Consider the following 14,942-nt stretch of genomic DNA (forward strand, 5'->3'; position numbering starts at 1 on the left):
CTACACGTGGTGGGCTGTTATGGATGCCACATGTTGTTCGGCCCACTGGAACAGAAGAACCACTTTTACCTGCAGAGACTTCGACCTGGTTTCCCCCCCCCCCCGGTGACTGACATGTGCTTTCACCATGGTGTTGTCCGTGCGGATCAGTACATGTTGGTTCTGGACTATGTGCTGAAATGCAAGAAGTGCCAACTGGATCACTCGGAGCTCCAGCCAGTTGATGTGCTGTTGTTTTTCGGCAGTCGACCACTTTCCTTGAGCCAATTCGTAGAGGCAGTGGGTGCCCCACTCGTGCTTGCTTGGTGCGATGGGTGCAACTGGCTTTTCTCTATGATGATCAGGAACCCATGGGCCTGGAGGACCTGTTGCGTGGTGTTGAAGTCCCTCTGGGCAGACTGTAGAGACGAAGACTAGACCAACAAATCGTCCAGGGAAGCAGAAATCCAGACCCCTAGGTGTCAAAGATGCACTATGGCTGGTGCCAGGACTATTGGGAACATGTGGGGAACTCAGGAGAGGCCAAAAGGAAGCGCCCTGTATTGGTAGTGCATTTTGGTGTAGAGGAAGTGTAGCAGAGGGTGACTGTTGTGGAGTATAGGTACATGCAAATACGCTAACTTCAGGTCTACAGAGAATAGGAAGTCCAGATGGTGTAGGGCCTCCGCAATCGACCTGAATGATGCCATGTGGAACTTCCTTTTTATGGAACGATTGAGGTATTTTAAGTCTAGAACCACCCACAGGGAGCTGTCCTTTTTGGGCATGGTGAAGATAAATCAACAGATGCCCGCTCCCTGTTGGTCCGCTGGCATCAGTTCTATTGTCCTGATCAATAGGAGGTACTGGATCGCCTCCTGGAGACCCTTGTGTTTGGAGGGAAGCTCCCCCATTCTGTAAGACAAGCTCAGCTCTGCGCAGATGCATAACTAGGATGGGGCAGGCAGGGCACGTGCCCTGGGTGCCAGGTGAAGGGGGCGCTAAAGTGCCTGCCATGTCCCACCTGCGCCCAGCGCCCCCCCAAGCTAACCCCCCCAATTTCCTCAATTCCGCCCCCCAATTGAATCAGCGGGTGCCGCTGGGTGGCACTTGCGGCTGCTGCCACAACGGCCAGCGTCTCCGGTGCCCCCCCCACTTGCACAGCGGCCAGCGTGCGACTCACAAGTCGCAAGATCTCCATTCTGGGTGGGCGGCATGTGGCAAGGGCAGCTTGTTGGTTGTTGCAGCGGGCGCTCATTGGCTGGCGGCGTGCCCTGTGCCAGCCAGTTCAACGAATCAACGCTGCACACATGCTCCTTGCATGACCATGTGGGTCAGGTCTTGGAGCAAGAGAGCAGCAACTGCTGGCCTGGCTCTGGGTTGGGCATTTGCGCTGTGCCTGTGCTGCTCGGTAGATAGTAGTACTACTTGCTTCCTCATGTGTGTGTCTAACCCGTTTACAAGTAAGTAAACTACTGCTCTCAAAAATGATCTCTGACTCTGTCTCTCGAGTCTCGTGTCATGTGTGCTTCTGTTCTGGATTCCGCCCCCCCCCAATGTAAAGACTAAGAGTCCTTGGCGGGTCGGTGGGGTCTGGGCTGGGATGCTGCTTGAATTGGGGTCTGGGGTGGGTGAATCACACACTTACATTTCTGTCTTTAATCTGGTTGCCTCCCTCCGAACAGAAACTGAAGTGGGTAGGAGTTTCTTCCCCCCTCCCCCCACTGCACTCCAGCAAGCAAGCCCTCCCTGCCTTGGGTGTGTAAGTTTGCCTTGGGTGTGTGTGTTTTGGTGATCCTTTTTAATGGCTCAGTGCTCCCTAGGACAGACTGTCTTAGAATCCACTTTAAGTCCTCCTCGTTCTTCATCTTTTGGGTGCAGAGAGGTTGGGCTGATGATAAGGAAAATCCACCTGCAGTTCCGTATGGGGGAAAGCAGGTGAGCTGGGAAGGGGGGGGGCCTCGCCCCTGTGTGTGTGTGTGTTTGTCCTTACCCCACGTTGCTTCCCCCAGTGACTTCCTTAGTCAGAGAGGTGCTGCTTCCTTAGCCCTGTGTGTGTTTGTTCTCCCCAACACCCTTGTGCAGCAAAGCATGGCTTCCTCACCCTGAAGTTTTGATTGCACAGTGATTTCCTTGGGAGCTGAGGGGAAGAAGGTAAGAAGATGGGGGGCCTAATCCCAAACAGCTCTTGGGGCAGCCGTGCAAGGAAGGGAGTGGCAGCAGCAGGTAGGCTCCCCACCCTGAGCCACTGCACCAGGATGATAAGGCAAGGTTTCCTATTTCTGTGCTGCCAACACACAGCAGAGAAAGATGAGCTCATTATTCTTTCCTGCTCTGTCTGCTGTTGTCCCAAACAGAATAAATCCTTCATTCATTCCTCTAGCTAGAGATCTCTAATCCAGAGCTTCTTCTGGAAAAAGTCACATTCCCATGCTGCAAACCATGAATCACAGAACCTGATTTCCTCTTCCTTAAATTTCAGACACGCGGCATGAGTGCAAGATAATCAGCTGACTGCTTGGTTGGTGTTCTTCCCCTTTCCCTTGCATGCCTAATGCGTTGAGTGGATTCCAGATTGTATTGTTCTTATTGTAGAAATGTCAGTGCTAGAAAACATGCAGTTTAGCAACTTGGCAGTGGCTTGGCTTTAAATTTCATGATTTGTTGTAAATGGTGTGCTCTAATACTGTGTAAAATATTTTCAAAGAGAAGTTGTGTCAGGTGCATTTATTAAGGAGCATGAGAAAGCTTTCAGTTCATACTATATAAAGTCAGCATTGAGAGTTTTTTTTTAAAGGTTCGATAATCTTATGATACTTAAGCTTTTATGTAACTTTTCTGTGTTGTTAGATTTACATAGCTTTTAGGTGGAACAGCGTTGTCTCTTTAACCCATTTTATGCTTAGAAGCTTATCTATTTCTTTGCCCTTGATTTGGGAAGCCCTTCAACTAGAGCAGGGGTTCCCAAGCTGTGGCACTCCAGACGTTGCTGAACTACAACTCCCATCATCCCCAGCTAGTTTTTGTGGCTGGGGATGATGGGAGTTGTAGTTCAGCAACATCTGGAGTGCCACGGGTTGGGAATCCCTGAACTATGGTAAAGTTATCTGAAAGATGGGTGTCAGATTGGACAGGTGGGGGGGCGGGGCAGCGCAATTTCAGTTCTTGCCCTAGGTACTATTTTCCCTAGATATGCCCCTGTCTCTGCGGCCTCTGGGGCAGCTTGCTGGCTTCCTGGAGGACCTTCAGCAGGCCCCGCTGGAATTTCCCCTTCTGTATTCGAACGTGGAGCATGCACTTGACGTGTTCCATGCAAGGAAGGGGAAAGGGGTTGAAGGAGCCCAGCAATAGCATGGAGGGGGGAGGAGGAGGAGGAGGAGGCAGATAATAAGTTCAGAGAGAAAGCTCTTTTAAAAAAAAAAAAAAGGAGAGAAAGAAGAACAGTAAAATAAGTTAACGAGGAATCCAGGAACAAAAAAGGGAAACCTGAAAGAGAAAGAAATTTGTTCAGAGAGAGAAGTTGAAAAGAACTGCCTTGGAGCCACACAGGACTAAAAGAACTGGCTGGGGCCATGCTTTTCCACCTCTTAAAGACTCTAACTAATTTACCCTCCTGCCTTAGAGAGCCATGTGGAGAATCATAACCCACTTAAAGAGACGGCCCTGGATGTCAGCAGCAAAGAATATCGAGGTTCACTGGTATAGCTCATGATAATTTTTCCTTGTTAATGGTACAAGTACCATTATACCTCTCAACCAAGTTTTCAGACAGGAGGATATGTATGTTCATCTCATAGCTGAACTGATTTTGCCATTCTCATTTCGAATCAAAAATTTTCAAAGCTATTCCAATACTTCTCATCAGAAATTTCCCACATAATGAGGCTCTTCTCACGATTACAGAGAAGAACCTCTAGGGGGTTTGCGGGGAGAGCAGGCTTAGCCCGCTCTATCCGCACACGAGCAGCAGTCTGCTCTGGGCGACCGCAGCAGCCACCCACATGACTGCCAGCAATGTCACGAAGCCGGCCGGGGCTGGGGAGTTCAGGGGCCGCATGGCCCCCAGAAGCTCCAGTATGCCCTGCACAAGCGCGCAGGGCATACTGGAGAGACCCCCGAGCCGAGAGGCAGCTTTTCAGCCTCCCAGCCGGGGGTCTACTCACAATTTTAAAAACTGGGTTTGAGGAGTGCTCACTCCACAAACCTGGTTTAAGGGGTGGGCTAGCCACTTGTAAGCCACTGGGGTCGCCTGAGAGCCTGGTGGTTTACACAAGCAGTAAAAAAATCAGGCTAGGCTCTCCTAGCCCAATTTTTGCTGCTCGTGGGAATAGCCCCAATGTTTAGCATAATAAAAATGCACTGGTTACTAATCAATCGTATTGTCTTCCCTTGATGTTGCACTTCTGTTGTGGATATCCAACACTAGAATGCATGATATTTTGTCTAATGCTATTAAAATATAATGTAGAATGCTACTGGTTACAAGTTCGATCCTGACCAGGGGCTCAAGGTTGACTCAGCCTTCCATCCTTCCGAGGTCGGTAAAATGAGTACCCAGAATGTTGGGGGCAATATGCTAAAATCATTGTAAACCGCTTAGAGAGCTCCGGCTATAGAGCAGTACATAAATGTACGTGCTATTGCTATTGCTATTGCTACTGCACAAGTCCCACAGCACTTAGTGGTTATACTAATCAGCAAAGAGCAACATAATCCTGACCTGTACCCTCAGTTTTGTCATCTTTTATATTCTGCTTTAGTCACAAATAAGGCTCCTGGACTGTTCTTACCTGCCCAATGGAAAGGATAGTAGTCAAAAGCCATCCTCCTAAAGGTTAGCTGCATTGCACCTCCCATTATTCCATGTCTGGAAGCACCTATGGTAAGATCGAATAAAGAACGTCAGAAACATTAAGTAGCACATACCTACTCATGAGGAGAAGCAGAACTATAGGTGGATATTCTTCTTTTAAGTAGTACTGAATGCAGTATTCTCATAATGGCAGAACAACATACTGAATCACAGTGCTCTAACCACTCTACCCTTTGGAGAAGTAGTTTTTGACCAATAATGTCTGTTTAAGCTAGAAAATTGTCAACTCTTGGTATCATGCCCAGATTATGTTTAAGTATCTTCATTATTCTTGAGAATACAACTGAAAATAAAAAGAAATGCTTGCCACTTACAATCCAGGCATTGTTTGGAAGCACATGAACTTCTTGACAGAGTGCAGAGCAGAGTTCTTAGGAATAATTCACAACTCTCCTCTGCCCCCGTAAGTGCTCTTTGCCTTCCAAAAATATGTCCCTAAGGTCACACAGTCCTCAGGGAAATTTTTCTTGGAAGGCAGTGAGCACTTATGGGAAAACAGCGAAAATTTCTCCCCTTGGCCCCACATGTACTGTTCCCAAGTATGATCACATGAAAACCAAACCAGTGCCTGTTCCATTTGCCTGTCTAAACCACATTTCATCATTCACCAAATGATCTCAGAAAAATCACCGGGTGGAACTCATCATTATTTCCTGATGTTTGGCCCTAGCACCCAGTATTCGGAGTTATATTGTCTCTGGACACGGAGGTTCCATTTTTAGCCATCATGGTCTGAAGGACTGCCTGCTCCCAAGGCTTTCTGCCCACTAGAGATGTGCACGGTCTGGACCAGTCCGGACCGGCACCGAAGGGGGCCCCTTTCTTTTAGGGTGGGAGGGCTTTCTAACCCCTCCCGCCTCTTCACCCCCTCCAGCGCCCGTATTTAACTGAATAACGGGGCGCTGGAAACCAGCCGCCCCCGCCGCCCCCCCGAACAGATTTACATGCAAAGGTACCCATACCCCTGCCGCCACCGTCGCCCGCCCGCCAGCCAGCCAGCCAGCCAGCCCTCCCTCCCTCCCTCCCAGCTGCCCGCCCGCCCGAGTCCTTACCCAATGCTTTAGGAGAAAACGAGAGGAGCTACCGAACAGAGCTCCTCTCGTTAGGAAGGCCTCCAGCAGACTGAAGGCGCTTTGCGCACGCGCACATGCGCGTGCCGCAAAGGACGCCGATCGCTGGAGGCCCGGTCTTTCCGCCGGGAAAAGGCCGGGTATACCGGGCCTCCGGCGTTCGGAGGCCCGGTCTACCTGGCCTTTTCCCGGCGGGTAGACCGGGCCTCCGGCGATCGGCGTCCTTTGCGGCACGCGCATGCGCGCGTCGTGCAAAGCGCCTTCAGTCTGCTGGAGGCCTTCCTAACGAGAGGAGCTCTGTTCAGTAGCTCCTCTCGTTTTCTCCTAAAGCATTGGGTAAGGACTCGGGCGGGCGGGCAGCTGGGAGGGAGGGAGGGCTGGCTGGCTGGCGGGCGACGGCGGCGGCAGGGGTATGGGTACCTTTGCATGTAAATCTGCTTGGGGGGGCGGCGGGGGCGGCTGGTTTCCAGCGCCCCGTTATTCAGTTAAATACGGGCGCTGGAGGGGGCGAAGAGGCGGGAGGGATAAGCAAGCCCTCCCGCCCTTAAAGTTATACCCCCCACCCGGACCCGGACCAGCAAGGGCCGAACCAGTCCGGCAGTTCGGCCATTCCTTAGAATGGCCGCCGGACCGGTTCGGACTCACCCCTACTGCCCACCCAACAAGGTCCTCGGAGCCAACACTGAGAGAGGCTAAATTGCCGTGCATGCAGGACAGAGCCTTCTCCCTTGTTGCCCACAGGCTCTAGAATGCTCTCCCAGTGAGCGTCCACTCCTTGACATCTGTGGCTGCTTTTAAAAAGCAACTAAAGACCTTTTTATTTGTTCAGGCTTTTACCCCTTCGGGGCTGCCACGTTTTAACTCCTCTAGTATTCTATCTTTTTAATGGTGGTTGTTTTGTTTTTTAATGGTTGCTTTTTCGTGTGGACGGTTGTTATTGTTAACGGATTTTAATGTTTTAATGAAATTTTTATGGAGTTTTCTTGTATTTTAATTTTTGTAAACCGTCTTGGGATGTCTTATGAAAGGTGGTATTGAAACTGAACAATAAGTTTCAATAAATAAATAAAATTATAGCAGCACAGGTTCTCAAACCTCTCCAAGTGCTTCTTGTTACCTCATTTTTCATATGAGGAAGACAGAGTTGAAACTCTATGTTATCCTCTTAAAGGGTAGTTCTGCTGTCATTATTCAGCATAGAAACATGTGCTGCATCATAATATTAAGACTAAACCAATTGATTTCTGCCTTAGGGTAACAGCCAAGCACAAATGCATGCCCACAAGGAAGTCCTTTGTCATTGGCTTTTTATTTAGACTGGTATTCTGCTCTTACCAGATTCCCCAAAGAAACTTATAGCATTGCTAAAATACAATTCTATTATAAAATGTTACAATTAAAAATCATGAAACAAATGGACTTGTGGGAAGAGACTGGATTGGGAAGCATGGGAAAAGACACGGACAAGTTGAAAAACAGAATTTTAAATTCTAAACTCAACAGGGGAAAAAACTGTGTCTCTTCCCCATCTCTCAGTCTTAGCTCAATATCAGGTACCTGTTTCTCGAGTGTGACTGTCATCACAGATATGAAGATCCAGGCGAGAGATGAGAAGGTGGTAAGAAGACTCTTTCATGTCATGTTTCTCAAAGTATTGGCTGATTGCTTTGTGGCTGCTCCCAAATGACTGGGGCCAAGACTGCTGGGCACTGGGAGCAGGTGGTGTGATCTATAACACAGAGAAATTAATTCCGAGTGTATTAGTACAGAAACAAGGGGATCAAAGAGTTTGTACTTTATGTGTGAGATGGCATCTTAACTAAAAGATTCCAAATGGTGCTCAGCAGAGAAAGGCATATGAGAAAAGCTCTGGAAAGCATTATTTTACTGCAATGTCTTATGATCAAACCAGACAAGACAGATCACTAAGCAGACTGGAAACTAGGAATCTAGGGGGGATTCTTTTAATTCCATTGTGTAATCTTGTCTGTATCTTGATTTGGCAGTCTTGAAAATATGGTTAATGTGATTCATGTCAACTACAGAAAAATGCTTGGAGATCTATGGTTGAAGCCCAGTGGGTTGAAATTGAAAGAAACATAGGTGAAAGGAAAATAGCTCCTAGTACTGTTCCTCAAACACCTGTGCAAGTGCTTACACAGAAACTGACACAGTGTAATAGGTAGGCTTTATAGCATTTCTTCTGCTTCTACTTAAGCGATAGGGATGTTTGTATATAAATAATAATGGGCTGGATCCAGAGGTGCTCCTGTAAATGTAGAAGGTATCTCCTGCTCAAGAAGGAGTGTGTTACACCTTTCACTAGAGAGTTTCACAAGAAAAGTGAAACTGATGTGTAACTTTTCGTGTGCAACATCCTAGTGAAAAATGTAAAGCAGCCCTTCTTGGAGCAGAAGACACCTTCTACATACACAAGAGCATCTGTGGATCAAACCATCCATCCCAGTGTTCCCTCTAACAGGGATTCCCAGATGTTGTTGACTACAGCTCCCATAACCCTCAAGCAAAAGCCATTGCAGCTGGGAATTCTGGGAGCTGTAGTCAATAACATCTGGGAATCCCTGTTAGACGGAAGACTGATCCATCCATCCATCTATCTATCATATTTTTATACTGTCTGATATGTCTATGACATCTCTGATATGACAGCTCTAGGGAATGTACAGAATTTAACATACAACAAATATAAAACAGAGTAAAAACAATTAGAATTTCACAAATTAAAAAGTAAACACAATCTCATAAAATAAAACAAGTTATTAAAATTAATTTCAGTTAAAAGCCTGTGAAAACAGGTGCGTCTTGAGGGTCTTCCTAAAAGCAAACAGAGAAGGTAATGCTCTTATTTCAACAGGAAGCATGTTCCAGAGCCCCCAGGCAGCCACAGAGAAGGCCCTGTCCCAAGTTGCCACCAAATGAGCCAGTGGAAAGCATAACTGGACTTCTCCAGGTGATCTTAATAAGTGACAGGGTTCATAACAAAGAAGTACCCTGGACTCAAGTCACTGAGGGCATTATAGGTAATAACCAGCACTTTGTATTTCACCCAGAAACATATTGGCAGCCAGTGCAGTTCCCTTAAAATCTGTGTTAAATGGTCCCTTTGGGATGTCCCAGAGACCAATCTGGCTGTTCCTATTGTAGTTTCCAAACTAGGTACAAAGGCAGCTCCATGTAGAGTGCATTACAATAGTCAAGCCTGGAGGGCACAAGCATATGTATTAGGGATGTGCACGGAACTGGCAGGGGCCAGTTCGATGGCGGGCTGGTAGCGGCTTTAAGGGTGTGGGAGGATGCACTTTCCCGACCTTGCTACATACTCCCCCCTCCCCCCGCCGGCACACGTCTCGCTAAAAGCCCATCAGGGAGGCAGCGTACCTTCCTGCCTCCCCGCTCCAACGTTATCCGGAAGTAACCAGAAGTAGCAGCTGCACATGCGCACCTCGCGTACATTGCGCCACGCACCCAACATGCACATGTGTGCAAGTGACACACACCATTGCAGCTGCTACTTCTGGATAAAGTCGGAGCAGGGCAGCAGGGAGGTACGTTGCTGCCCCAACAGGCTTATAGTGAGACGTGTGCCAGCGGGGGAAATGCAGCAGGGGGGTAAGTGCATCCTCCCCTGCCCTTAAAGCCACCACCCTCCGCTGTCAAGCCCTTGAGCCAGGCAACATTCGAACAGGTTTGGAGGCCTGTAAAAGGGCCTCCGAACCTGTTTGTGCACATCTCTAATATGTACGACTGTTTTATTACCTCCAGAAATGGACATAGCTGACATATCAGTCGAAGATGATAAAAAGTGCTCCTGGCCCCTGCCTCAACCTGAGAAACCAAAAAAAGTTTTGGATCCAGGAGTACTCCAAAGCTACGTACCTGATCTTTCAGGGGGAGTGTAACCTCATCCACAACAGGCATATCTAAACCATCTCTCGGGTTCGACCCCCACAGTCAGTACCTCTACTGTATTAGGATTCATCTTCAATTCATTATTCATTCATTCATTCATTCTTTACGTTTATAAACCCATCCAGAGGCTCTGGGTGGTGTACAACAACTTTTGAAAAAGACATAAAACCCACAATTCAAACAATACTAAAAACAATATAAAAACAATTCAAAAATGATTAAAACTATTTAAAACCAATTAAAATACTTTAAAAAACAACAACACTTCACAAGCTTTGGAAGGCCAGGCCAAATAAATAAGTTTTTAGGGCTCTCTTAAAGGCCAACAGCGAGCCTAAACTGCAGGTATCTGCCGGGAGTGCATTCCATAGACCAGGAGCAGCTACAAAAAAGGCCTGGTTCCAAGTGGTAACTGGAGATGGAGCTCACCAGATGACCTCAACAAGCGATGGGGATCATACCGAAGAAGGCGCTCTCTAAGGTAACCCGGACCCAAGCTGTTCAGAGCTTTAAAGGTAATAACCAGCACTTTGTATTTCACCTGGAAACATATCAGCAGCCAGTGCAGCTGTTTTAAGACAGGTATAATATGGTCTCTCCAGGTTACCCCAGAGACCAATCTGGCTGCTGCATTTTGAACTAACTGAAGTTTCCGAACTATGTACAAAGGCAGCCCCATGTAGAGCGCATTGCAGTAGTTGAGCCTGGAGGTTACCAGCTGATGCACCACTGTTTTGAGATCGTTTTCTTCAAGGAATGGACGCAGCTGTCAAATCAGCCGAAGCTGATTTGCTGATAACAAAATCTGATTTATCTCTCATCCAGCCCATTACCACCTCCAGGCAGTTATGCCATTTGCTGATTAAGTTGATATGGAGAAATAGATCTGGGTGTCGTCAGCATATTGATAACACCATGCTCCAAACCTCCTGATCTCTCCCAGTGGTTTCATGTAGATGTTAAAGAGTATTAGAGACAGTATGGAGATTGTGGAACTCCATACTTAAGTGCTCGCTTTGCAGAGCAACAATTCAAGAGACACCATCTGGAATCTACTAGAGAGTTAGGAATGGAACCACTATTAAATAATGCAACCCAATCCAACCCTTCACAGGCGATCCAGAAGGATACTATGGCCGATGGTACTGATAGCTGCCAAACAATCCAAAAGGCTCTACAGAGTCACACTCCTTCTGTTCAGGGGAGTAACAAGACCATTGGGGGCCAGAACACAAAACCCAGGTCAGGGGTTCCCATTGTGCGCGCAAAGCGTGTGCATGCCCCAAGCCATGCCCCCTGCATATGACGTCAGAAGCAAGGGGCGGGGCAGCCAACACCTCCCCACTGCCGCCCCTGCCCCACCGCCACTCCTGCCTTGCCGCCGCTACTTATCTTGACCTGCGCAGTGCCAGGCCTCTCCTCTCTGACTGAATGGTGAGCCTGAGCCGTTCGACTATGGATGCCTCAGACATGTGAGGTTAATAGTTGAACTGTGCAGGTGTGCTGTTTGGCCAGAATGGAGAGGCCTGCTGCCACCACGCCGCTGTGCTGGTCTCGCTCGATCACCCCCCACCCCCTGGAGCCAAAGGCTAAGATAAGAAGCAGCAGTGGGGGCAGGGGGCGGCGGGGTGGGACAGGACAGGACAGGGGCAGTGGCGGGGTGGTCTCCTATATCATCCAAAACTGCCTGAAGCTGGGAAGTTAACACTCACTTAATCACTTTGCCCAACCATGGGAGATTAGAAATGGGTCCATATTTAGCTGCCTCCAAGGGATCCAAAACAGGTTTCATCAAATAAGGTCTTTAATAGCCTCCTTAAGACAAGGAGGCATCCTGGCCTCACTCAAAGAAGCATTTGTTATATTTACCAGACCTTCTCTGATAATATGATTGCCAGATGAAACAAGCCAAGTTGGGCAAGGGTCAAGAGAATAGGTTGTAGGATACACAGTCCGAAGCAGTTTGTCCACATCCTCAGGAGTCACAAACTGAAAATAATCCAATCTAATCCTATAAGGAGTTCCTAGACATTTCCACAATAGACAATGCTGTAACTGTGGAATTCAGCTCAGCCCGAATAAGATGTATTTTATCTGCACAAAAAGTCATTGAATACATCACAGTGAATGACTGATGGTTCCAAGGGGAAAGGGACATATTAGCCATCTCATGACCCTAGTAAACTCCACTGGACGGAATTTGCAGAAGCAACGCAGGCAAAAAGGAACATCAACAGAATCACTAGCAGAGCCAACTCTAAACCTTTCCAAGTCTTCTTGGAACCCTATTGGATCCAATAACCTCCTCAGGCAGACCAACCTAATAAGCCCTTCACCCCTGCAGAGGTGGGTTGTGGTTGCAAGTCCTACCTTAACCAGGTGATGATTGTCCATGACAATGGGGAGATTACAGAAGGCCCCTCCCACAGAACACCACCCTGATCGGAGCAAAAGACCAAATTGAGTGTGTGAACAGCATCATGGGTTGGTCCAGAAACCAACTGGGATAGGTCCATAGTCATTATGGTGGCTATGAACTCCTAAGCCACTCCGAAGAACCCAGTCTCAAAATTAACATTTAAGTCACCCATCACCAACAATTGGGGCAATTCCAGTGTCAACTCTACAACCAGGTCCATCTGCTTAGTTAGGGACTCTGTTGGGCACCGGGGTGATTGGTAGCAAGCACGACTTGTCCCTTTAGCTACACAGGATCCACCCTGGTTGCATATGAATGAGAGACTACAAGTGTGAGCACTGTAAGATAGTCCCCTCAGGGGATGGAGCCACTCTGGGAAGAGCAGAAGGTTTCAAATTCCATCCCTGGCTTCTCCAATAAAGGGCTGAGAGAAATTCCTGCCTGCAGCCTTGGAGAAGCAGCTGCCAGTCTGTGAAGACAATACTGAGCTAGACAGACCAATGGTCTAACTCAATATATGGCAGCTTCCTATGTTCCTATGGTACACCAACAGAAGTCCCAGTCTATCCTTGGTCCTTAGATTTAGGTACACACATTCAATATAGGCCAATTCCCTGACAGGGACCCTGGTAAGAGAGATGGTATTCTTATAGATGACAGACATATGCATATTAATGGACATCCAGACAAATGTGGCACTGGCACTGTGGAGCAGGTGTGATTTTCACTTTCATCTCCCCTTCCTCCTGAAGCCCACTGTGCTTCTGAAAATTTTCCCCTGAGGGTTGTGCAATCCTCAGTGACATGTTTTTGGGAGGCACAGTGGGCTTCAGAGGGAAAGGGAGGTCAGTGAAAATTGCCTCTCCCTCATAGCATCAGTGCAGCGATCATGAGAATGTTGGCCATTATTATTCAAATGAATGTCTACCACTTCCAGTTTCAACAGTCTGAATACAGAGCTACTTTCTTTGAAGCACTTTCCATCTGAGCAAACATCTTCTGTTCACATGATACTCTCCATCTCCTTGCAGTTACTGAGCCTTACATCTGTGGAACAATTTGTAGAAAATCAATTTGAAAGATACCACAGAAAGTTCAATTTTAGCATATGAATAAAAGAGTGCATATGTTAGCTTGATCTGTAGTTAATAAAATTTTAAAAGATAATTTAATCATTAATTGAAACAAGAAAAGAGAGAAAGTAAAGGGGAGAGCAATGTATTAAAGCAGAGGAAGGATACTACATTAAAGATTACGTGAAAAGGCGCAACTTGAAGGTTAAAAGAGTAGAGTAAAAGCACAATTCTAAAAAGAGATGCTAACACTGTCCAATGAGCAGCCTATCTATTTTATATGTTTCCAGGTTTGAGTCAGCCCTTGGCAAGGCATCCTCCAGTGCACTTTTCCCACCTTGGTGGGAAAACTCTAATCTTTGCCCCTGCTAAGTGGGCAAAGAGGCACCTTTTTAACGTGATGATTCTCTTTATTTGCCAGAGGGAGAGCAACTTGCCCTATCCAACCCCAGCACAGTACCTCCAGTGATTGTTGCTGGTGTCTGTCTTGTGTTTCTTTTTAGATTGTGAGTCCTTTGGGGACAGGCAGCCATCTTGTTTGTTTATTTATTATTTCTCTATGTAAACCGCTTTGGAAACTTTTGTTGAAAAGCGGTATATAAATATTTGTTGTTTTTATCTTGCTAGCAGGTGTGGCAATGGTTTCTATTTTTCTCCTGCACCTGTCATCATGGTAAGGAAAGGGTGACCTCAGCCAATCCACTCAGCAGCCATCAATTGATGGCTGAGCCCAGTTCTTTGAAGGAAGAAGCTGGGCAGGCATCAAAAGGTGCCCCCACCCAATGTTTGGGCCCTGGCAGCTACTCAAGAATGCTATGGGCTGACACCCACTTCAGTACTGTAAGGCAAAAAAATCTGCAGCAGCCTCCACATGAAAATCAAAGGGTAGCAATCCAACCAAGACAGAGAAGATTATATCTAGCATAGACTTCTTCATTGTTTTTCCAAGTTGCCATTACTCAGCACCATCACAACATGTGTAAGTGAGAAGAGCTTACCAGGACAGGTTCAGGAGCCAAACATTTCCTCTGCTGGGCTGACTTCTCCATGGCTTCACTCAAGGACTCTGCATACTTCATCATTGCCTTCAGCTGAGAGTCAGTCAGCACCCACAGCAGATCATCAAGGAGAAACATCAGCTTGGATGCAACCACATTGCAATCCTTTGTCTTTCTCAAATAAACAAACCAAGAAAGTTTAGCACAATCATTCAGGTCAAAACCATCCACTCCCACTGCGGTTAAGAATTACAGTATTAAATGGGCTTTGGCAGAAAGCATATGCAAACAAAACTGGAATAACTTCTCCAGCTGTTTGTTAAATTCCAAGATATCTGTTGAGGCTTTAATCTCCCCATGCTCAGAGTTCATAACTTAGTTTATTCAGTGTCAACCCACCACATTTTGCTACCAGAAGCTGTTTCTGGTAAATGGTGCACCCTCCCCTTTCTCATTTTCTATTAAAATTACACACAAAATTCCTTCCGACTTTCAAATCTCTCCTCCTGTCTTTTTCTTGGGGCAGAGAATGCTTGGTCTTGCAGTAGCAAGCATGAATTGCCCCCTTGCTAAGCAGAGTTTGTCTTGGTTTGCATTTAG

The 14,942-nt window shown here is 47.1% G+C and overlaps 1 protein-coding gene across 3 annotated transcripts in view; it reads right to left on the bottom strand.

Moving 5' to 3' along the window:
- BLTP3A (bridge-like lipid transfer protein family member 3A) overlaps nt 1-14,942 on the bottom strand; it is a 101,111-nt gene that overhangs the window by 29,863 nt on the left and 56,306 nt on the right. For 2 of the 3 annotated variants that reach the window (XM_053246232.1, XM_053246230.1), the window contains exons 7-9: nt 14,343-14,513; nt 7,480-7,651; nt 4,770-4,856 (exon numbers count right to left, since the gene is read on the bottom strand). In XM_053246232.1, coding sequence (XP_053102207.1) covers nt 4,770-4,856; nt 7,480-7,651; nt 14,343-14,513 — 430 coding nt within the window. The remainder of the gene's footprint in view (nt 1-4,769; nt 4,857-7,479; nt 7,652-14,342; nt 14,514-14,942) is intronic. The other variant, XM_053246231.1, reaches the window with a different exon arrangement.

Source organism: Hemicordylus capensis, chromosome 4 (genome assembly GCF_027244095.1).
Source record: "Hemicordylus capensis ecotype Gifberg chromosome 4, rHemCap1.1.pri, whole genome shotgun sequence".
NCBI lineage: Eukaryota > Metazoa > Chordata > Lepidosauria > Squamata > Cordylidae > Hemicordylus > Hemicordylus capensis.